The sequence below is a fragment of the Pimephales promelas genome, chromosome 3 (genome assembly GCF_988280905.1).
Source record: "Pimephales promelas chromosome 3, fPimPro1.hap1.1, whole genome shotgun sequence".
In the NCBI taxonomy this organism is placed as follows: Eukaryota; Metazoa; Chordata; class Actinopteri; order Cypriniformes; family Leuciscidae; genus Pimephales; species Pimephales promelas.
Genome location: NC_142771.1, coordinates 34174606 through 34197292, shown reverse-complemented (window position 1 = coordinate 34197292; position 22687 = coordinate 34174606). Strand labels below are relative to the sequence as shown.

Sequence of the window (22687 nt, the reverse complement as noted above, 5' to 3'; positions counted from 1 at the left end):
ATTATACTTTCTACTCCACTACATTTCTACAACTTGTGTTACTTTTTCATTACATTTTCTGATCAGTTTTTCCCCTGCCAAAACGTAATCTGACCATCCGTTCGTTGCACGTTTGTCTCACCAGTGACGTTTGGTTGCCATAGATACATCAACCCGGTCACACTAAATGTGTCTCGCACACAGTGTGTTTATCTTGCAATTTATATGCAAAAATTAGTTTTTATGTGCATAGGAAATGCACCGTGTGTAATAGGCCTATACATTTGGTTAGGATTAGCCTATGGCAAGCCAAGAGGTTCAGAATTATACCATAAATTAATCGCGTTTACTGCCAAAGATAGTTATTAATATAAGCATGATGTGTAGCTATTGTCTAATTGCAAGCTTGTTTCAGATATGGTGACAACAATTTTTTCCCATAATTATTGAACATCATTATAGGAGTATTAGGTTGAATGAGTTAGAATTAAATGTTTTATTAATCATTAGAAAAAAATAGACATTAAGAGAATAAATTGTTATGCAAGTACTTTTACTTTTAATACTTAAAGTACATTTAAAATCGGGTACTTTTTACTTAAGTATGGTTGTCATTGTGTTATTTCTACTTTTACTAAAGTAAATATTTATCTGTTTATTTGTACTTTTACTTAAGTACTGAGATTCAGTACTTCTTCCACCACTGACTACAGATCATCATTTATGCATAAATATTTCTATTAACCCAACTTTAAACCCACAATCTCATGGTAGGTAACACTTTTGTAAAGCAAATAAAAGTCAGGATGGCATAGGCTAACCAACATACAGGATAACATTTTGTTGTCATGTGATAAGATAACCTGATACGTTGATAGGTTTTAAACGTTTCTTTTTTTATCATCCAAGACATTCTTCTTTGACACTGACACATAGTCACACACTTGACAGCGCATGCTTCTATGAGCTTTTACACATTGAAGGCCCGGTTTCACAGACAGGGTTTAGATATTAAGCCAGGATTAAGCCTTAGTTCAATTAGGGCATTTAAGTAGAATAGTAGTGCATTCGGAAAAAAACAGCACTGGTGTTGATCTTGAGATAAAACAATAGCTCTGACATGTATTAAAGTAAGGCCAGTGCAAGTAGCTTTCAGTTAAAACCTGGATTCTTGTCTGTGAAACTGGGGGATAGATAGCCCACCCGTTATTTTTGAACGTATGTAATGAATGATGGTCAATAGGCAATATCATCTTTGTTCAATATTAGCATTTGCCTCCATTGTTTAACAGTTGCATTTCAAACGACTTCACTGGCTGTAAATGATAACTTCCCCTTGATTGTTTCTTTCTCCACAGATAGATAACTGCGATGATTAAAATTAGGACTACAATTACCGGTATAACAATTTGAATGTAGTTTGGAGAGTTGCCTAGAAAGGAAAAAGCAAAATGTAGGTTCAGTTAATGTAAAACTCAAAATATTTGGCATAACATTCATTTTGTGGTTAAATGACTCAACAGTGCAATATCACATAAACCAAAATCTGGGGGCTAAATATCAAATCATTACCACAATTGTTGCGCTAACCTCTTATCTTCACTTCGAAGGTCTTGTCCTGGTGTCCAAGTAGATTCGTGGCATTGCATGTATAAACTCCTGCACTGGCTCTGTCGATGTTAAAGAGGATGTGGCGCCTCCCAGTGGAGACGTTCTTGTTTTTAAAGCTCCAGGTTATTTTAGGCTCTGGGTTACCACTCGAATTGCACTCTAGGGTTATATGGCTGCCTTCATCCACATCAAACTTGTCCTGGCTGGCATGCAACACTGGGGCATCTGTGTTGGAAGTAGAACATTTTCTTTTTTATTTCAGTGTCGAAGGTTGTTAAAAAAAAAACATATATAAAGTATTGAAGAATATTTTTTTCGAAGAGATAAAGAGATATTACAATATATTTTTTACTAACAATATACAGTAATGTTGAGATGTTTTGACGGGGCTGTTGGAGGAGGTTGAGGTCCTTCTTCTCCCAGTTCTAGCTTTGCTTCACACCAGTACTGAGCTCCATCATCAGCTCTGTCTGGACGGATCAGGAGTTTAGATGTTTTACTGACTGGAGTCTTGATGGTGTCAGTGAAGATGGAGTCAGTGAAGTTGGTTTGATCCACTTGAGTCTGTCCTTTGTACCAGTTGATAATGAGATTCTGAACAGGAGCCACATTGAGAACGTCACACTGGAGCTCATACTGGTTTCCCTCCATCATTGGTCCGGTGTGATTCACAGTGCTGATGGACACACTGTCTGGAGTCTCTGTGGAGGAAGATTTACACTCTGATATCTGCAGTCATCAATGTATAGTAGATATTTCTGAGAATATAAAAGTATCAATAACAGAGAAACTCACTGTAAATAGTCATTGGGAGAGTCACTATACACTGTTTCTTATAGTTTATGTAGCAGATTGGCTCTATGTCCCATTCTGTCAGGTTTGAAACTCTCCATGTGATCAAACTGTCTTTGCTCATAGGCACTGCTCCCTCACTGGCTTCCCATCCCAATCCTGTATGCGGGACAGAAGTGTTGCAGTCGGCTGAGACAGAACCGCCGAACTCCACAATAACTCTCTGTGGGTTGAGCTGAACTGGACAATCGCTGTCTGTAATTAGATGTGATTGAAAACAAATGAATCTCTATCACAGAATAACAGCGTCATTTATAATCACTTTGGGCACTCACTCGTCTATCTAGTGATAAAAAAACAATAAAATAGTAATGTTTTAGGATTCAATTACATTGAACACATTTAAGAACACGAGATGCAGGGCAGTGGGAAAAAAAAACGTGTAGAATTGAGAATGATACAAAAATGCACAGTTACCTTGTATGGACACTTTTACACGTCTGATGGAGGTGCCAACTGAATTAATTGCAATGCAGTGCAGATCCTCAGGTGTTGATTCTGTTATAGTAAGAGTTTCACTATAAACTATTTCAGTTGTCCCGAGATTCCAGCTGATTAATGGTGTTGGGTTTCCCTCGGCTTCACAAACAATCTCCACTGGATATCCTCGAAACACAGGCACTATGGAGGGCAGTTTGGTCTCATTGATGATCGGTCCATCTGCAGGAAGGAGTGAAAGAAAAACAGTTTAAGAGGTTTTGTATCTGCACTGCATCTTACATTTCTTATGTTAATCCATATTAATTTTAATCTTGTAACAAAACTCAAAACTAACTAAATGTAGAAATGTAACAAGAGTTACACACTGGCTGTGTCTGTAATCGCATAGTCTCATGAGTAGGTACTTATTTTGAGTAAGTAATTGCTTCATGGCTGCCAAAAAAGTTTTTTTCTATAGTATGAATGTGTTTAGGAATGTAATCTGGACGAACTACACTCGCCATGCTGTCATCATCATGTGACCGGCGTCAGTTTAGTCGCTTCACTGCCATTCATAAATCCTCTCCTGTGGCCTCATGGGATAGTGTCTATTGTATGTCTACTTTTTTGTGAGTACTGTAAATTCAGACATACTCCTTGGGTCATAAATTGTTTTCACCAACTATATTGTAGAATAGTTTGCGATTTCGGATCCAGCCACTGTGTCACATGGTAAGGGCTACAACCAAAAGTCTGATTCGGACAACAGATTTTCTTAAAAGATTAATGATAAAAGCTGATGGATCTTACTTACAATATACAGTAATGCTGAGAGGATCTGATGTGACTTCAGGAGGAGGTTGAGGTCCTTCTTCTCCCAGTTCCAGCTTTGCTTCACACCAGTACTGAGCTCCATCATCAGCTCTGTCTGGACGGATCAGGAGTTTAGATGTTTTACTGACTGGAGTCTTGATGGTGTCATTGAAGATGATGTCAGTGAAGATGGTGTCATTGAAGATGGTGTCAGTGAAGATGGTGTCATTGAAGATGGAGTCAGTGAAGATGGAGTCAGTGAAGATGGTTTGATCCACCAGAGTCTGTCCTTTGTACCAGATGATAATGAGATTCTGAACAGGAGCCACATTCAGAACGTCACACTGGAGCTCATACTGGTTTCCCTCCATCATTGGTCCGGTGTGATTCACAGTGCTGATGGACACACTGTCTGGAGTCTCTGTGGAGGAAGAGTTACACTCTCTGATATCTGCAGTCATCAATGTACAGTAGATATTTCTGAGAGTATAAAAGTATAAAAGTGACCATTCCCAAATAAATATATTTAAGCAGACCACTCTCAAATAAATATATTTTTTTAATATCAGACAAACACACAAAAATGTGTAAGCCAACAATTATGAAAAAACAAAACAACCACAGTTCCTTTCTGTATGTATTACTAAAGCAAGCTGAAATTGGCAATTAAACTAAGTCACTTAGAATTGAAAATGATACAAAAATGCACAGTTACCTTTTAATACAACTTTTACACGTCTGATGGTGGTGCCAGCTGAGTTGTTTGCAATGCAGTGCAGATCCTCAGGTGTTGATTCTGTTATAGTAAGAGTTTCATTATAAACTATATCAGTTGTCCCGAGATTCCAGCTGATTGATGGTGTTGGGTTTCCCTCGGCTTCACAAACAATCACCACTGGATATCCTCGAAACACAAGCACTTTGGAGGGCAGTTTGGTCTCATTGATGATCGGTTTAACTGCAGGAAGGAGCAAAAAACAGTTTTTAAGAGGTTTTGTATCTGCATCTTAAATTTCTTATGTTAATCCATATTCATTTTAATCTTGTAACAAAACTAACTAAATTTAGAAATGTAACAAGAGTTACACACTGGCTGTGTCTGTAATCGCATAGTACTTATTTTGAACAAGTAATTACTTCATGGCCGCCAAAAAAGTTATCTTACGAGAGGTTCTCTCGTATTGCGTAAGCTAGCTAACGCTACGGGAAAGATTAATCTTTTCTGGGATATTGAAGCCAAAAAATTATCCTTAATTTTTGTATCCATTGTCAACGCAGTGCAGCAGCTGCAGACCTAGAGCGGGCTAGCTAACGATCTCATTGGTTGCTCTGCGGCAAACTGCTGCAGCCTATAGATGAACTTGAGTGAACTCGCAATGAGAGGCTTGTGCCGTCATTGCTTCATAGCCCATCAGAAGGGGCGTGGCTAGAGTGTATTTAAGTGAGGTTCGGAGGCTGCATCCCTGGTTTTCATCTCTTCAGAGAAGCTCTTCGCATCTCTGAACTGCAGAAGCCGCGTCGCCCTTTCAAGGTGCATCTAACAAGCTTGGACAGCGCTTGAAGAAGCCAGCCGCCTTCGCCACCTTCAGCCATCCTGCGAGCTACGCCATCCGGCGACGTATCCTTTTTAGCAAGCTAGTTCCTCAGCGAACTTCACAAAAGAGCAAGCGAGCGTCTTTGTAAAGATGCCTCGCACCACCTGCGGCTCATGCCGAGCCCCTCTCAGCGCCAGAGACCGCCAGCTCATCTGCGCTCTCTGTCTGGGACTGGAACATGCAGAGCTCGCTCTCGCTGGCGGCAGATGTGACCTCTGCGAGGAGCTTCCGATGTCGACCCAGCGGGCTCGACTCAAAGCATTCAAGACCGAAGCCGCCGTGCCACCTTTCGTACCGCGCCAGAGTCGAAGGGGAACTAATGCGCCTCCTCGCGCAGGCCATCAACCGCCTCGGGCTCGAGTGGTCACCGCCTCCCGAGCAGGCTCACCACAGACTCGACGCCTGCTTTCTCCAGAGCCGCCGCTGCACGGCCCCCTTCCTGCCAGAACTTCACGCTGAGCTCACTAAGTCATGGAACGCGCCTCTGTCGGCCAGGACTCGGTCCCATGTCTCCACCTCTCTCTCTTCGGTGGATGGTGCCGCCGAGAAGGGCTAGTCTTCCACCCCCCCTGTCAAGGACTCGGTAGCAGCACACCTTTGCCAGCCCTCTGCGAGATGGCAGTCTAAGCCTGTGCTCCCATCCAAGGCCTGCAGAACTACTTCCGCTTGAGTTGGCGTGTCTTCGGGAGTGGGATGAGAAAGGCAGGCAACCAGAGGCTGTTTCAGATTTAAGGAACATGTCGGATCTCTCCCTTCGCACCTCGAAATCTGCAGCTCAAGCCCTAGGAAAGTGCATGGCCGTGCTGACTGTTACCGAGAGACATCTTTGGCTAAAGTTTGCCGACATGGGAGAATCTGAACGCGCCACGTTCCTCAACGCGCCGCTCTCTCCTTCCGGTCTCTTCGGTTCCGCGGTGAGTGGCATTGTTGACCGTTTCTCTGAAGTCCAGAAAGCCACCCAAGCCATGAATCTCTTCCTGCCTCGTCGCACTAGCTCCTCTGACGTGACCAGCCTACTGCACTAGCCTCTTCACAGCACCCAGCTCAACAAAGCCAGACTTCTCAGCGTCGACAGGGCGGCTGCCCTAGATCACGCTCAGACAGCCGCTGCAGACTGCCGCCCCCCCATCCCCCCCCCCCCCCCGGCGGGCCTCGGCATAAGATCGCGCCGAAGCCTGAGCAACCGAAGTCCTTTTGAGAAAAGGTTGAGAAAACGACGGCTCAGTCCCACCGCGGCCGGACCACCGTCAAAGCTTCGCTTCCTGTCAGTCCCCTTCTCTCAGGTTACTGCATGGTGCATTCAGCAACCAACAAGCCGGTGACACTACCCGCCGGTGACATTACCCGCTTGCATGCACCCAAACGCCGTTTTCACGGCGACCCAGAGAAATCTCTTAAAGAGCAAACATGCCCTATGTGTAGGAAATGTGCCCACAATCCAGTGTTCACCCCTACACACAAGCATTACACTGCCCGTGTCCCTGTCAGAGCCCACTCCCATAAAGCGGGCACCGCCCGCTCGAGTGTTACAGTTAATAAACGCGCCCACGAGCCCGTGCGCGCGCCCTTTCTCTGTCCGCTCTGTCACACGACCAGCAAACACCTCACTGAGTGTGTGGCAGTGGGCTGGGCTTCCCTCTCCACCTTTGTCAGATTTTAAATTATGGAAGTGCCCGCCCTGCAGGCAAAGCTATTAGCAGTTTAATACGCTACAGCTCCCCTGGTGAGCTGCACTGCTGGGCAGCGCCGCTCTGTTTTTCCCTTCCCACTACGTGCTTATGTATTACACACACACTGGCCCGCACTCTTGCTGGCCACTTTTATTCATGGGGACCCCCCCCCCCCCCCCCGGGGCTCATGCAGTGGACACTTGGCGCGCACAGCATTGACAATGGGTTCCCGTTGCGTAAGACTGGCTTCACTGCCATTCACTGCCATGCAGTCGCTTCACTGCCATTCATAAAGTAACCTCGGTTCTCTCTAGATGAGGGAACGAGTATTGCATAACCGGCCGTGCTTGTGCCACAAGCGATATTCGCTTCAGTCAATGAAAACCAGGGATGCAGCCTCCGAACCTCACTTATATACACTCTAGCCACGCCCCATCTGGCGGGCTATGATGCAATGCTCTCATTGGGCGCGAGTTCACTCAAGTTCATCTATAGGCTGCAGCAGTTTGCCGCAGAGCAACCAATGAGCTCGTTAGCTAGCCCGCTCTAGGTCTGCAGCTGCTGCACTGCGTTGACAATGGATACAAAAATTAAGGATCATTTTTTGGCTTCAATATCTCAGAAAAGATGAATCTTTCCCATAGCGTTAGCTAGCTCAGACATATACAGAATTCAGACATATACTCTTTCATATACTGTTTTCACCAACTATATTGTAGGGAAGTTTGCGATTTCGGATCCAGCCACTGTGTCACATGGTAAGGGCTCCAACCAAATGTCTGATTCAGACTTTAACAGATGTTCTTAAAAGATTAATGATAAAAGTTAATGGATCTTACTTACAATATACAGTAATGCTGAGATGTTTTGACGGGGCTGTTGGAGGAGGTTGAAGTCCTTCTTCTCCCAGTTCCAGCTTTGCTTCACACCAGTACTGATCTCCATCATCAGCTCTGTCTGGACGGATCAGGAGTTTAGATGTTTTACTGACTGGAGTCTTGATGGTGTCAGTGAAGTTGGTTTGATCCACCAGAGTCTGTCCTTTGTACCAGTTGATAATGAGATTCTGAACAGGAGCCACATTCAGAACGTCACACTGGAGCTCATACTGGTTTCCCTCCATCATTGGTCCGGTGTGATTCACAGTGCTGATGGACACACTGTCTGGAGTCTCTGTAGAGGAAGATTTACACTCTCTGATATCTGCAGTCATCAATGTACAGTAGATATTTCTGAGAATATAAAAGTATCAATAACTGAGAAACTCACTGTAAATAGTCACTGGGAGAGGTACTGTACACTGTACTTTATTATAGTTTATGTAGCAGATTGGCTCTATGTCCCATTCTGTCAGGTTTGAAACTCTCCATGTGATCAGACTGTCTCCGCTCATGGGCACTGCACCCTCACTGGCTTCCCATCCCAATCCTGTATGCGGGACAGAAGTGCTGCAGTCGGCTGAGACAGAACCGCCGAACTCCACAATAACTCTCTGTGGGTTGAGCTGAACTGGACAATCGCCGTCTATAGAATTGGATGTGATTAGAAACAAATGAATCTTTATCACAGAATAACCTATATGCCTGTATAGCCCAATGTATGTCTATCCCTATTGCCTAAAAGAGTAGTTTCGGACCATTCTCAAATAAATATATTTAAGCAGACCACTGTCAAATAAATATATATTTAATTTCAGACAAACACACAAAAAATGTGCACACAGTATACACACCTCATGTCATTCTAAATCAGTAAGACATTTTTCGTCTGTGATGAGTCATTTTGGCTGCAGTGGTTTGGTGTGTTTAGTGGTTGTTAAGGCATTGAGCTTGGAAACAACCACCAACCAACTGTTTGAATGAATTTAAAAGATGCCTTAAACATTATTCAAAAGACCACAGTTACTGTATCAATCTAAAAACATATTCAGTGTCTATAAAAGTTCATGAAATGATCTCATTCATTTGTTTCCACAAAGTGAGCACACAAAGTGTGTTAACTTTTGGGCGTTAGAAGTGTGAAACCTACTTGAAGGACTGTCAGCATGTGGTTTAGTTTCTGTTCAGAGACTTAACAAGTGAAAAACCTTTCTAAATAGTTAATAAAAAAAAAATGCTGGGTTATTTCAACCTAAATTTGGATCAAATAATGACAAACCCAATAAAACCCAATACATTTTTTATTTAAAACAACCCATAAAAAACAACCCAGCATTTTTTTTATTGTGAAGCTTTTTGATAGTAAAAAAAATGTTCTTGTGTCTGGCTTTAGAAATTAATATCTTTTCTCAGATAAAATCAGATTGAACACTTTGAAAAGTTCCATAGATTTAAAACATTTTCATATTAAAAAGAACATGCAGATCTAACAACATCATCTATGAGACCATCTCAAGAAAAACAGATCTGGTTTTTAGTACTGTAGAAATAGGGCTACAAAGACGTGAAAGAAACAGGGTTACAAACATTATTAACTCTATCCCAGGAGGGCTGTTTGGCCTTTTAGCCATGACAATGCTTAAAGACATGACTGAAACCACAGAAAAGACAAAATGGAGAGAACTTACCGCCATGAACAAAGGTGAAGATCAGCAAGAGACTTATCAACCGTAGAAGCAGAAGCATTGTCGGCAGAAACAAATGATTGGCAGTGATGAAGCGGTGATGCCGGAGATGGATGATAGATGTTGAAAAGGATCTATTTTCTTCTAACTGTCAAAAGCACGGTGTGATGCTTCTAAGCGAGCAATTGAACAGGAAATCCTGCTCAGACTCACATTTTAGAAGAGGAAGCCCACAAGTGTGAGGCAATGTTTTTTGACGCAAAAAAGAAATCAAAAATGTATAAAAGTTTTAAAAATGAATACTGTAGTATTGTCTTTTATTTCAAGGAATAAAGAAAAAAAATAGAAGTTTGGATGATATTCTGGAAGTGACTAAAAAAATATGTACATTTCATATGCAGTTATACAAAAATAAGACATTTTATATTTAACAGTTAAAAACAACTCAGTCTAATGCAAATATACCAGAATACAAAACTGCATCAGACAAAATTCAAATCATGTCTTTGTTCTAACAACATTAAGAAAACTTTAAGACTAAATCCGCAATGAAAAAAATTACTCATTTAGTGCTCATTGTCACATCTTTGTGAAAAGGTACAGTGGCACTCTTTCTGTCTGCTGAGTTGTTTCAGTTCAGCTTAGGCAGGTTTGATCATCATGGCCACTTTCTTTAGGGCGTACGAGCCTCCGTGGAACTCCGCCCAGTAAACGCCATCCTGGTATCGGCTTCTGTAATGGCCGCCTCTGTACCACACACCGTTCAGGTTTGAGTGAGCACACATGTGGTACCACCAACCGCCCTTCTGGTAATGAGCGCAGTTACCTATGGAGGACAGAAAATGTGGCTTTTAAAATAGTTTTAAGGACAGAAAAGAGGCAGGGAAATAAAAAAAAAAAATCGACAGATCACCTGAGTAGGCATCCTTATCGCGGTCCAGAGTAGTGAACGCTTTATTGTTGTGCCATGAGAGAGAGTCTCCTGCACTGCCTTGGTAACTGCCTAATCGTAGACGATACCAGTCGCTCTCTGCTTCCACCTGAAAGCTGTCGTACTCCGCAAACACCTGTCGTCCTTGCCAGTCTTCCATAGCTACTCGCAGCTTGTACTTGGCCTGCGAGGTGAGCCAGTACAGGTGCTCCAAACCCAGCCAGTATTCTCCATCCAGATTCCCAAAGCCTTGCTGTGTAAAGGAAATAGCCATGTATTTAATTTTGCATTAAAAAGTACATTGTGTGCATTAAAAATGCAGATTATTTTGCTCATTAGCGCCCCCCATGGTCACTGTTTTGCGCTTATGTGGCATTATGGCACCAAAGTGTGGAACGTAAGGGTTAAGACCATCAGTTGTGTAGGGTCATTGACTATGGGACCATTTACACAAGCTGTTTTCAACTAAAAATGGGAAAACAATTAGAGCTGTCTAATGATTAATCGCATCTATAATAAAAGTTTGTGTTTAAATAAAATATGTGGGTGCACTGTGTATAATTATTTTATATATATAAATACACACACATGCATGTATATTTAAGACAAAAATATTATTTATTATATAAAATATTTATATTTATATAGAATTTAAATATTATATAAATCTATATACAGTATAATATTTCTTAAATATATACAATCATGTGTGTGTATTTATATATATAAAATAATTATACACAGTGCACCCACATATTTTATTTAAACACAAACTTTTATTTTGGATGCGATTAATCGCGATTAATCATTTGACAGCCCTAAATATATATATATATATATATACACGTTTTGGCCATTCGTTCACACGAAAACAGCATTTTGGGGGCCTGAAAACTCAAAGTTTTGAAAATGGGTATCAAAGTGCACGTTTTTTGAAAACCATTTTGTAGAAAACTACACAAAATGTGAATTTGTGAAAATAAAAAGCATTCTTATTACAAAGCGACATCGCCAACTACTGGCCTGGCATGAATAATACAGTGTGTTTAGTCGTTTTCACTGTTTTGACGTCTGTCTACGAAAACGCAAAGGAAAACCTTTTCTGTTTTTAGTACATCGTTGTTGTGTAAATGTATCTAAAATAATATAGACCATTGTTACCCATGGCTAATAGGTTTGAGATCAAAGATGAAATGCACTACACAACTTGTAACTTAAAATGTGAACACATCGTGTTCTAATACATCACACACTTCTTGCCGACTTTGCATATGCATATGCATGCAAGAATATGCATTCTTTCCTAATATATAAGGTTGCCAAGTGTTTTGTTTCATGCACCTTGTACTGATCCCAGGTTCTGAAGAAGTTGACCGAGCCATCCTGTCTCCTCTGGATGACGGTCCAGCCACCTTGAGCTCTGCTCTGGTCACACCAGGCCTGCAGCAGACGGTTCGTGTTGCGTGGTCGCAGCAGGTAGATGCCGCTGCTCTTCTCTCCGGACTCCAGCGCATGATGACAGTCATGCCACGGCCCTTTAAAGGAGACAGTGCGCTGCTCATTCAGATTTACTACATTTTCACATCACAATCATCTATACTACTGGTCAAAACTTTGGAATAATTAAAGGGATAGTTCACTTTGATAATAATTTTTGGTATGTTTTAGCTTACCTCAAGGGCATCCAAGATGTAGGTGTCTTTGTTTCCACAGTTTTTTTCAATTTTGATATTTTTAGGTCAAACCGTTCTTGTCTGTCAGTCACATAATGGAGGTCTATGGTCACCACCTCAAAGAGCATGCACAGAGAAGTCCAAATTAAACATGATTTAATGACTCGTAAATGTAAGCACACATAGATGGCCTAAGACACGAAACGAGCGGTTTGTGTGAGAAAACGAACAGTATTTATATCGTTTTTACCTCTTGTAATCACAGTCACGTCCAAGTGATCTGAGGGTGCGGGCACTTTGTGGTTGTGGTGACAAGAGGTAAAACGATATAAATACTGTTGTTTTCTCACACAAACCGCTCGTTTCGTGTCTTAGGCCATCAATGTGTGCTTACATTTACGAGTCATTAAATCATGTTTAATTTGGACTTCTCTGTGCATGCTCTTTGAGGTGGTGACCATAGACCTCCATTATATGACTGACAGACAAGAACGGTTTGACCTAAAAATATCAAAATTGAAAAAAACTGTGGAAACAGTAAGATAAGATAAAAGTAAGATAAAACATACCAAAAATCAAGTATCAAGTCAAGTTGGCTCTCAAACACACACTGAGCAACTTTAGCTCTACATCTTTCACCCTGTGACCCTGCTCTTTTAGAGAACTTTTAGAGAAGTTAGGATATGGGTGGTTTCTATGTTTGTAACATTTGTTTTGAGCACATGAGATGTGTGGCACAACAGACAGTGTGGAGGAGCTGGACGAATGGTAAGGAAGGGCTGCGAGGTCATGATCTGTATACTGTATACAGGCGTCTCTCAGACTTCATTTATCAGCTCACCATGGAGGAATTCCCACTCCCACAAGCCAGAGAATTTCACCTATACAGCACATTACTGCCATCTTCTAGATACAGACTCAAATCTAAAACAAATAATTTGTAGTGTGTAAAATATTTTTTTTTTTTTCAAATTTGTATCTAAGTCTTTAATTTCTAAGCTTTTTATTTTTTTTTATTGGCATCACAAAACTAAAAATTATAAAAAAGTATGTGTGTGGGTGGTGGGGGGGGGGTTATGTTGAGCATTTTATTTTGAAATCATGTTATAAAATGATTTTACAGTGTTATAAATTCATTCAGCCTTGCCTTTCACTGTCTCCAAAGACTGTATAACTGTTCAGTCTTCTATCGTGTATGTCTAAATGTGCTCTAGTTTCTGTTTAGAGACTAACACCTACCTCGCCCTTTAAACACTTTGGCTACTAAAATAGTTACTTGTATCTGGCTTTAGAAATGATTATCACCTCTCAAATAAAACCAGATAGAAAGTTTTTTTGTAAAGTGCCATAGCCTTAAAGATGACCTTTATGCTTTTTTTAACATTTTCTACTTTCTTTTGTGTGTAATGTTGCTGTTTTAGCATGAAACGGGTATTCAAAGTTCCAAAGGACAAAGTCACTTCAAATGGATTTTTTTTCTATATCAACAAGCATTGTTTCTAAACTCAACATCTCCATTGTAGTCATGAGTTTTCTTCTGAGAACGTACACATCCCTATATTCCTCATTTGAATCATTTTCTGATTATTTCAATGCTTTTGTGTTCTCTCACAATTTTTTGCGTTTCCCAAGAGACTTTGTGTCTGCTCAAAAGCATTGACACTTTGACACATTGACACATTTTTTTCAACCACCTTTGAAGTAGCATGTTAAACCCTGTGGTTATGATAAACGGCATGACAATTCTGAAACACACTGGAAGATGTTGACCAATCAGAGCACACTGGTTCAGCCGACCAATCAGAGCACACGGCGCTTTTTAGAAGGAGGGGCTTCACGGAGACAGGAACTAAACAGTTACTGACAGACTGGGAAGAGAGGTGCTGCAACTATAGCCGCGTTTCCACTGAAATTACGCAGAACAATTTGTCCTGTTCCAGACCGTAGTCTAAAGTACCGCGAAGATTAGACAAATTAGTCCGGTGACGTAGCACTGCGCGCTACTTTACAGTTCCCGCTGGATTTCATCCTCTGAATTTAAGCTTAATGAAACCTGACCCTCGTCGTCAGTCCATCTGCCGTACTTTTTAAAAACCATTGTTGTTTCTAATAGAGGGTATGCGCGTGACGTCGCTGTCAGCCTGCAGTTACTCACAGTGAGTGGCAAAAAGACTGAGCGGCTGTATTTGTTGTTAGCGTGAATGCCGCAAAAAACAAACACAACACATATAAAGCGGGAAAGAGCTTTGCGATCGACTGTACAACTAGATTTGACAAAAAAATCTGAGGTATATTTTTACAGACTGCTATAGAAAGAGGAGTTCACAGAGTTCGCTGCAGTTCACAGAAACAACTCCAGTCAGCGAAAGGTGGATTTACAGTTATCATTTTGTGTTAATATGCTGAATTTAGCTGTAAAACCATACCCAAATATTTTGAATTGTTGGAAAGGAACACTATATTGCGTCCAACATTTAGTTTAAATTGATAAAATTGTTCGTTTTAGTCGCATTTCCGCAGTTTCCCCTATTAAATCCAGTCACACGGCAGATCTTTTGCCAGGGGGGTTGTTCCGGCGGGAAAGTGACGTCAATGCATTCCCTCTATACAAAACAACTGTTACTGCACGCACCGCAACAGATTAAAAAAAAATGGTGGTTAAAATAAAATCCTGTGTTGAGTCAACCAATCAAAATGTGGCATTAACTCAACCAATCAGAATGTTCAGTGCCCAAGTCCCACCCCTTGAAAGTCCCTGAACTTTGAAAAGGGACTACCTCGCAAGGAGGGACTTTCGGAGGGGAAAATATTTATTAAAACTTCATTTAGACCCGGGTTTCTCCACCGAGTACCAGCCCAAAGTCCCTATAGTTCCTGGGGAAAGTTTCTGCGGTGGAAACGCGGCTAATGTTAAATATGTGGGGAAACTTTTTTTTTAAATTCAAGTACGAAAAGCTATTCTAGTAGTAGTATATGAGTCGCCTGTAATTTATGAGTCAGCTGTAATCGCCGGCTGTAATTTGGAGACGACGTGCGTCCTGTAATCTCACACCCGAGTTGGTGAAGGCAAAAGCATTGCATTGTAATTCAAGGGTTGTGTGTGTCACAAAGCTTTTATAAAGGTGATGATTAACATGCATGTGTTTTGTGCATGTGTGTGTGTACTTGTGCCAATACACAGCTTTCAGCCTGAGCGCAGCTCTCACAGTCGGTAGGTCGTGTGAAGACTAATCAGGGTCACCACCTCTGATAAGACACTGTTTGGAATTCTCCGAGATAAAGCTTCCTGACTCCAGGTCACTAACACTCAAGGCTATTGAACTCCTACATGAACACAGATAGTTTCATATAACCCACATCTTCTGCTGAGGCAGATGTCACCAATTGCTGTTATAATTTAGAACAAACACTTAAAGGAGTAGTTCACTTTAAAAAAAACTTTAGCTGATAATTTAGCAAACATCATAAGTTGACCTCAGACAACAATATAAAAAAAATTAAAAAGCCAGTTCATGACCCCTTTAAGAGTGAAGCCTTTCGAGATTTTTATTCTACCTGGAGATTTAGTCACAGGGTAACTGATGAAAGGTGTGTCAGTTGGTGGACTGGGAGCGTCATCGAACGTCTCCAGCTGTACTTGCGGACTCTGTTCCTGGTGCAAAAGGACACTTTGGTCTCTTTGGACATTGCTGGCAACTTCTTTAGTCTCTGTGTTCTCACTCAACAAAGTACTTGTGTGTTGAACCGGAAAAGGTGTGGCTTCCTGTGTAAAGAGATTCATAAGAAATTGACCTTTCAGTTTTTTGCACCTACATACATACTATAGAGAAAACTGAGAGCTCGGATGGCTCTTACCTGCAGTGTTTTAGCAGGATTCTTAAGCTGGCACTGTTTCTCCAGATGTGAGATTAGTTGGCTCTGGTTGCTCACGAGAGAAGTGAGTGTGTCATACTTCTTTTCCAGGTCTCTGTAACTGCTGGACACCTGAAGCACCTGTCAGGATTTGGCATTAAACGGTTGCAAAGAGTGATCAAAATACTAGAAAAGTATAAAACGTCACAAGTGGTCCATAAAAATAACCTTTTCAATACATCCCTTGAGGAAAAGAAATGCATTCAATTGTATTGAATGTGCACTTGTAGTGTACTTCAAAGCTTAAAGTGATAGTTCGCCCAAAAATGAAAATTCTGTCCTCACTTTTTTCCCTCCATACTATGGAAGTCATCAACTGTTTGGTTACCAACATCCTTCAAAATATGAAGAGTTCAGATGCAAAAGCCTCTAAATGCCATTTGAAATTTTCTTCTTTAATGATAATTTTTTATCAAACTTGTATATTTAAGTTCAGTAATTTCACTTAAATAACAATTAATAGGCAATTATCATTGCCATTTAAGTGAAATTACTGAACTTCAATATACAAGTTTGATAAAAAATCATCATTAAAGAAGAAAATTTCAAATGGCATTTAGAGGCTTTTGCATCTGAACTCTTCATATGTTCTTTTGTGTTCTGCAGAACAAAGAAACTTTTTTGGAACAAGTTGAGGGTGAGAGTAAATGATGACAGATGTTTCCTTTTTGAGGGAACTATCCCTTAAATATTAATTCATTTAAATGTATCTATCTCTGTCTGTCTGTCTATATATACGTAGATCTATCTAATCTATCTATTTCTTAATTGCCTACAGAACACAAAGGTGAATAAACCATAAGCCAAGAGGAAAAGCCAGGAGCTCACATTTGTCACTCTCATGCTGCATTCCAGACGAGGTTAGACGTGGGACTATCCAAATTAAAATACCCCACTTCAGACCTATCCTTCAGACATTAGTGAGTTCCAGGCGAGACGACGACACGTTCACATTTTGACCACATGATGTCGCTACACACAAGGAGAGCATATCGTATTTTTGAGTCAATTATGGACAAACCTAAATAAAAACAACATAAAATCGCTTTTAAAACAGCTGTCGAAAAGCAAAAAATTAGCTATTGTTTCATAAATGTTAAAGACTGTTTTTACGTCATATGTGCTCATTGGAAGCAGGACTTGCCGATATTATGGAATACGTCAAATGACGCGTCTCGCTGAGGTGGGGTTGATCGATGTACCAACGAGTCCACAGGTAATAATGTCCGCTTTGAGTGCCGTTTCAGCCATTATTTCCAAGAACGAGGTGGAAAAATACAAACTGCGAGCTGTCTAGAACGCAGCATCACACCATGCGTCAAACCTGACGAAACACACACGGGCGAATGACGTACGCAATTTCCCGCGAAAACCACCCTGACAGGTAACATACAGCGAGCTTTCCATTGTAAATCAGGAAAACATCAGGGTTCTCAAGTTTGAGCAAAAGCTTGGAGTGAGATCACACGCGGTTAGGGGAGGAGCCATAATGAAGCCCCGCCCACCCATCCCCGCCCCCAATTTTACCCATTGTTCATAATTAACCGGAACAAATTAAAATTTTAACAATTAGTAAATCTGATAAATGACAGAGCAATTCATCACATCAAATATACTCTTTAATACAGTATTACAAATATAACTAACCAAAAATATAACAAATAGCTCCAAACAGTTTCAAACAAATCTTTAAAAATTGCATTTTGATTTTTGAATGCGTCTTCTAGACGAATGATTTATTGTGTGGTGGGAATATTGAGAACAAATGGACAGATTAGAGTGCACCACCTCTTCCACTGTCTCCTCCTCTAATCTGGCAACTTTTTTAGGGGGCTTACCCTTTGGTGCCCAAAATGACAAAATATCTTTCTGCTTTTTTCCTGACATCTTTGAAAAATACAAATGCAACATTATGACAATGATTAAATATTACCCAGAGCAATCTGCTGTAATACATCCTTAATGTAACTAGAAAGACTATTAATATTACAGTATAATATAATTTAAAATAAAATGAGTAAATCTTCATTCCTTTCCATACCCACTAACATTTCTCTTAGTTTCACATAACGTAAGATAGCCAAACTGAGCCTGGTTGCAAAGTAGTTGTAGAGTTTTTGACTGCATCAATAATAATGTACGATGGGCTACATATTAAATGTTCTAGCCCAAAAATGTTAGACGAGCTTCTTCCAACTTACTTCTCCATCACGACACATGTGTTCGCGCGATGTTGTTGGTTACCTAGTAACGAACGTACGGTGGCCGAGGATGTTCCGTCCATTTCCGTGTGTTCGCGCTACTGAATGACATGTCATGTATCGATCAGTGGTGCACGCAGCACGCATATATGTTGCCTAGTAACGAACGCAATCTGGCGGAGATACGCGCTGGCGGCAGCCAGGACAACTTGGTTGGCATTGCCTTTTCAGCGTGAGAAATACACAGTGTGGCGTGTGAGCGTGTGAACCGGTCGAAATGCGTGTGTCTCACGGCCAATGCGTGAGACTTGAGAACCCTGAAACATGTTTTAGAAGAAGTAGGCCAAGTAGGCTGTTGATTTGTTCATTTTGAACAAAATAAAGCTACATGGGGTACATTTAAATCAAAATACATTTTAACTGCAATTAACATGCAGTTACTCTTTTTAAAAGAATGCTTTTTTTCACAAGGAATTTTTGTTGTTTAAATTAAAATCTATGACTTTTCATTGCACATATTTTAGGTTTTGTAGCAATCTGCGCAGTTTGATGTTGAGATCTGAGACACTCTCATGGAAAATATGAGCTGTCCAGCAAACACAGAACGTTCCCCTAACATTCCCGTATGGTTCCCATTTGGTTATTTTTTGGGGAACCAAACAAGAACATTCTAGTAGGTTATTTTTAGGTTCTATTTTTATAACCTAAAAGGAACATTCCCACAAAGTTCCCAGAGCCTTCCCCTAAACTTTAAGGAAACGTTCTATTTACGTTAAGAAAACTTTACTGGATCACCAATAGGTAACGTTCTGGGAACCAAAAACTAACGTTCACAGAACGTTAAATTGTTTTCTGGGTGGAGACTCTGCTTGCTCTCCATTTAATCTCTCTGCTGTCTAGATGAAGCAACTGAGACAATAATGATGTTTCTTTACAGTAGGAAAAGCTACCTGGGATGTTGCGTTAAGCACCAAACTCTCGAGCCGCCGTTGCTCCAAAGCATGATCCTTCTTCTGGATGATCTCGTTAAGCAGTTGGGCGTAGAGTTGGGTGATGCGGGCGTTCATGCTGACGCTCTCCCGGCGCAGGACTCTCATCTCATTGGCCAGTGCGCCTTCCTTCTCCAGCTGTCCACGCATTGTATCCAGCTGTTCCTGCTGCCGGTCCAGCAGCGCGCGCAAGGATGCCATCTCAGAGCGGTTGACACGGGCCGTCTCGGTGCTCACGCAAAGTGCCCCGGTTAACTTCTGCTGAGGTACGATGAAGGTGTAGGAACAGCGGCTCGGCTTATTCTCTGATGTTTGAGGCGGCTTTTTGTGACTGGCATCGCCCTTGGAGGTGTCTGCATTAGAGGCTTCATTGAGGGCCTTTACAAAGCACGCCCCAGCCAAAAACAGCAGGACGCGAGTCACTGCAATCTCCATGAGAGTGCTACTGTTCCAATAAACTGTCCAATAAAATCCTAACAAACAATAATGCAAAGTCTTAGCAATTTACACAATAGCATACATCTCAAAAGAACTATTTCCTTTAGTAACTCAACGTTTACACCGAATCTAACTTGCGAAATTGTAACTGTTTGTCAGATGTGTTTAATTTTCGACTCGGCTTAAACCAGATGGCCAATGTAACCGTTTTAACATTGTAGCATCCACGAGTCGGTCAGTGAAGAGGCCTGCAGTTTTTGATGCATTCCAGATGTTTCTGTTTAACCATGGAGGGTAAAACACAGTTTTGCCTTTTCTTGGGGTTAATTAGCATGTCAACAGAAACAGAGCCTGGGTCAAGACATCATTTCATCTGACCGTCAATATAAATGGCTAAAGTCAATATACTGATGAAAATGACAGCTTTGGCACACATCATAAACACCTTAAGCAATTAACAGTCTAAACACTGACTGTGGCAACTACTTCAAAACAACTAAACAAAATAACCGAAAAGACTGTTTATAATTTATAATTCTCATAAAGAAATACTAAAACTAATGGCAAAAGTATGTTCAAATGTTAATGTACATATGTATTTTGAACAAGTTTCACACATTAAAAAAAAACGCATTGTTCAGAACATACACTTAAGAAAATTAGATGATCAATAAGTTGACTACATGTTTTTACATTAACTCAACTCATCAAAATAAGCAATTTTCAACTTTCTTATGTTAAACAAGATTCAACTCATTTTTAAGTCAGTTTAATGTGATTTAAGTTGAAATGACTTAAACATCCAAGTTGATTGTACTTAAAAATTCAAGGCAGCAACTTTATATATGTATAATTAGTGCTAATCGTGATTAATCACATCTAACATAAAAGTCTTTAAGTCTTTGTTTATCACACACATATACATATACTGTATATATACAGACAAGCGCGCAGACCAACACACACACACACACACACACACACACATATATAAACATAATAATAAACACACACAAACTTTTATGTTAGATGCAACAATTAATCTATTTAACAGCACATACTGTGTATGTGTATATATATATATATATATATTAAGAGTTCAGATGCAAAAGCCTCTAAGTGCCATTTGAAATTTTCTTCTAAATGATAATTTTTATCAAGCTTGTATATTTAAGTTCAGTGATTTCACTTAAATGGCAATGATAATTACCTATTAATTGTTATTTAAGTGAAATTACTGAACTTAAATATACAAGTTTGACAAAAATTAAAAAAAGAAAATTTCAAATGGGATTTAGAGGCTTTTGCATCTGAACGCTTCATATATATATATATATATATAACCAAATACCTAAGTCATACTGAAGAGGAATTCCATGTATGTAAATTTAAAAAACCTGGAAAAATAATAATATTTCTCCTACCTCCTCAGTTATATCACCAGATGATCTTCTCTTTTATTTTTGGCTTTGTTTAACTGATTATCTCGTCCTCCCGATTGATGCAAACAAAATCTTCTTATCTGCGCGTTATATAACTAAAATCGTATAATATCGTTGAAAAATCACCATGATAATGAGAAACACGGTTCAAACATGGCCTTTGCCGTTAGTAATTGAACAGGAGGACTGAAGCAGTGGATGTCTGGTCGGTGCTCTGGCTGGTCTTCAAAGGCAGTGGGAGACACCCAGACTGACAGTAAACTTTTAAAGCAGGATAATCAGCTCCTGTCAGAGGATCTCTAAACAAAGAAAAGTGTAATTACAAACCATCCTAATGAGACCAGCCCCCCTCTCTGGTCCTGCCCCACACGCACCACACTCCTTCACTCCTGTGACCCCATCCATCCCTCATACTGACCATGACTGGGAAATGTGTCGAAATACAGCTTACATGGGCCTATACAATTTCTTTTTTTTATATTTTTTCCACAACAAGGCAGCATTTTTACAGTATTTGTGCAGGGAATTGCTCAAGGATTATTTACATGATTAACACTAATTGAAATTAAAATAATTGGTATGTTAATTCTGGACTTTCTATTTAGCGTCTTAATCCTGAGCTGATGGTATTTTCTATCATCTAACCTGACTTCTAAACCTTATTAAGAATTATGTTTACTAAAAATAGAGAGATGAAAACGAAAAAGAAACATTAACAAGAAAAAGAGAAAGATGACGATACTGCAACTTTTTAGAACGGTTGTAACCCGCTTTGGAATCAGATCAATAGAGGGATTCATTGAGAATTAAGAAGAGTAATCTGGGATTAGCAGTGGATATTTCCTTAATAATCAAGCATGGTTCACCCAAAAATGAAAGCTGTCATCATTTACTCACACTCAAGTTTGTTCTAAACCTGTTTGAGTTTCTTTCTCAACATATATTTTAAAGAATGTTTGACAGTGTATAACATCCTACGGAGGCGTATTGCATTCACTTGAAGAAAAAAAATCTACTCTGTTTTTTATGGATTAACGAGTTAATTTTTCATGAGAAAAAAAATTGCTTAGTTTTTCTGAATTAATGAGTTAATTTTTCATGAGAAAAAAAATTTGCTCTGTTTTTCTGAATTAACGAGTTAATTTTTCATGAGAAAAAAAATTTTGCTCTGTTTTTCTGAATTAATGAGTTAATTTTTCATGAGAAAAAAAGTTGTTGCCCTGTTTTTCTGAATTAATGAGTTAATTTTTCATGAGAAAAAAATTTTGCTCTGTTTTTCTGAATTAATGAGTTAATTTTTCATGAGAAAAAAAGTTTTTGCTCTGTTTTTCTGAATTAATGAGTTAATTTTTCATGAGAAAAAAATGTTGCTCTGTTTTTCTGAATTAATGAGTTAGTTTTTCTTGAGAAAAAAAGTTTTTGCTCTGTTTTTTCTGAAATAATGAGTTAATTTTTCATGAGAAAATTTATTTTTGCTGTTTTTCTGAATTAATTCAGAAAAACAGAGCAAAAAAAATTCCATTAAAAATTAACTCATTAATTCAGAAAAACAGAGCAAAAAAAAAATTTCTCATGAAAAATGAACTCGTTAATTGAGA

At 39.8% G+C, this 22687-nt stretch overlaps 3 protein-coding genes across 3 annotated transcripts in view; 1 reads left to right on the top strand and 2 right to left on the bottom strand.

Moving 5' to 3' along the window:
- Positions 1–22687, top strand: part of p2ry11 (purinergic receptor P2Y11) — a 106073-nt gene that overhangs the window by 70341 nt on the left and 13045 nt on the right. The window lies entirely within an intron of this gene.
- On the bottom strand, positions 855–9695 carry LOC120489245 (vascular cell adhesion protein 1). The gene is made up of 10 exons (XM_089128774.1): positions 9507–9695; positions 8210–8464; positions 7784–8113; positions 4391–4633; positions 3677–4096; positions 2860–3102; positions 2386–2637; positions 1947–2291; positions 1570–1815; positions 855–1411 (listed from the first exon to the last, which is right to left on the bottom strand). Exons 1-10 carry the CDS (start codon positions 9562–9564, stop codon positions 1245–1247), a joined length of 2559 nt encoding a protein of 852 aa, XP_088984900.1. The 5' UTR covers positions 9565–9695; the 3' UTR covers positions 855–1244.
- angptl6 (angiopoietin like 6) lies at positions 9800–21427 on the bottom strand. Its single transcript, XM_039685994.2, has 7 exons — positions 21072–21427; positions 19171–19682; positions 15963–16100; positions 15663–15870; positions 11776–11969; positions 10417–10687; positions 9800–10329 (listed from the first exon to the last, which is right to left on the bottom strand). The coding sequence occupies exons 2-7, from the start codon at positions 19642–19644 to the stop codon at positions 10145–10147; spliced, it is 1470 nt and encodes a 489-aa protein (XP_039541928.2). The 5' UTR covers positions 19645–19682; positions 21072–21427; the 3' UTR covers positions 9800–10144.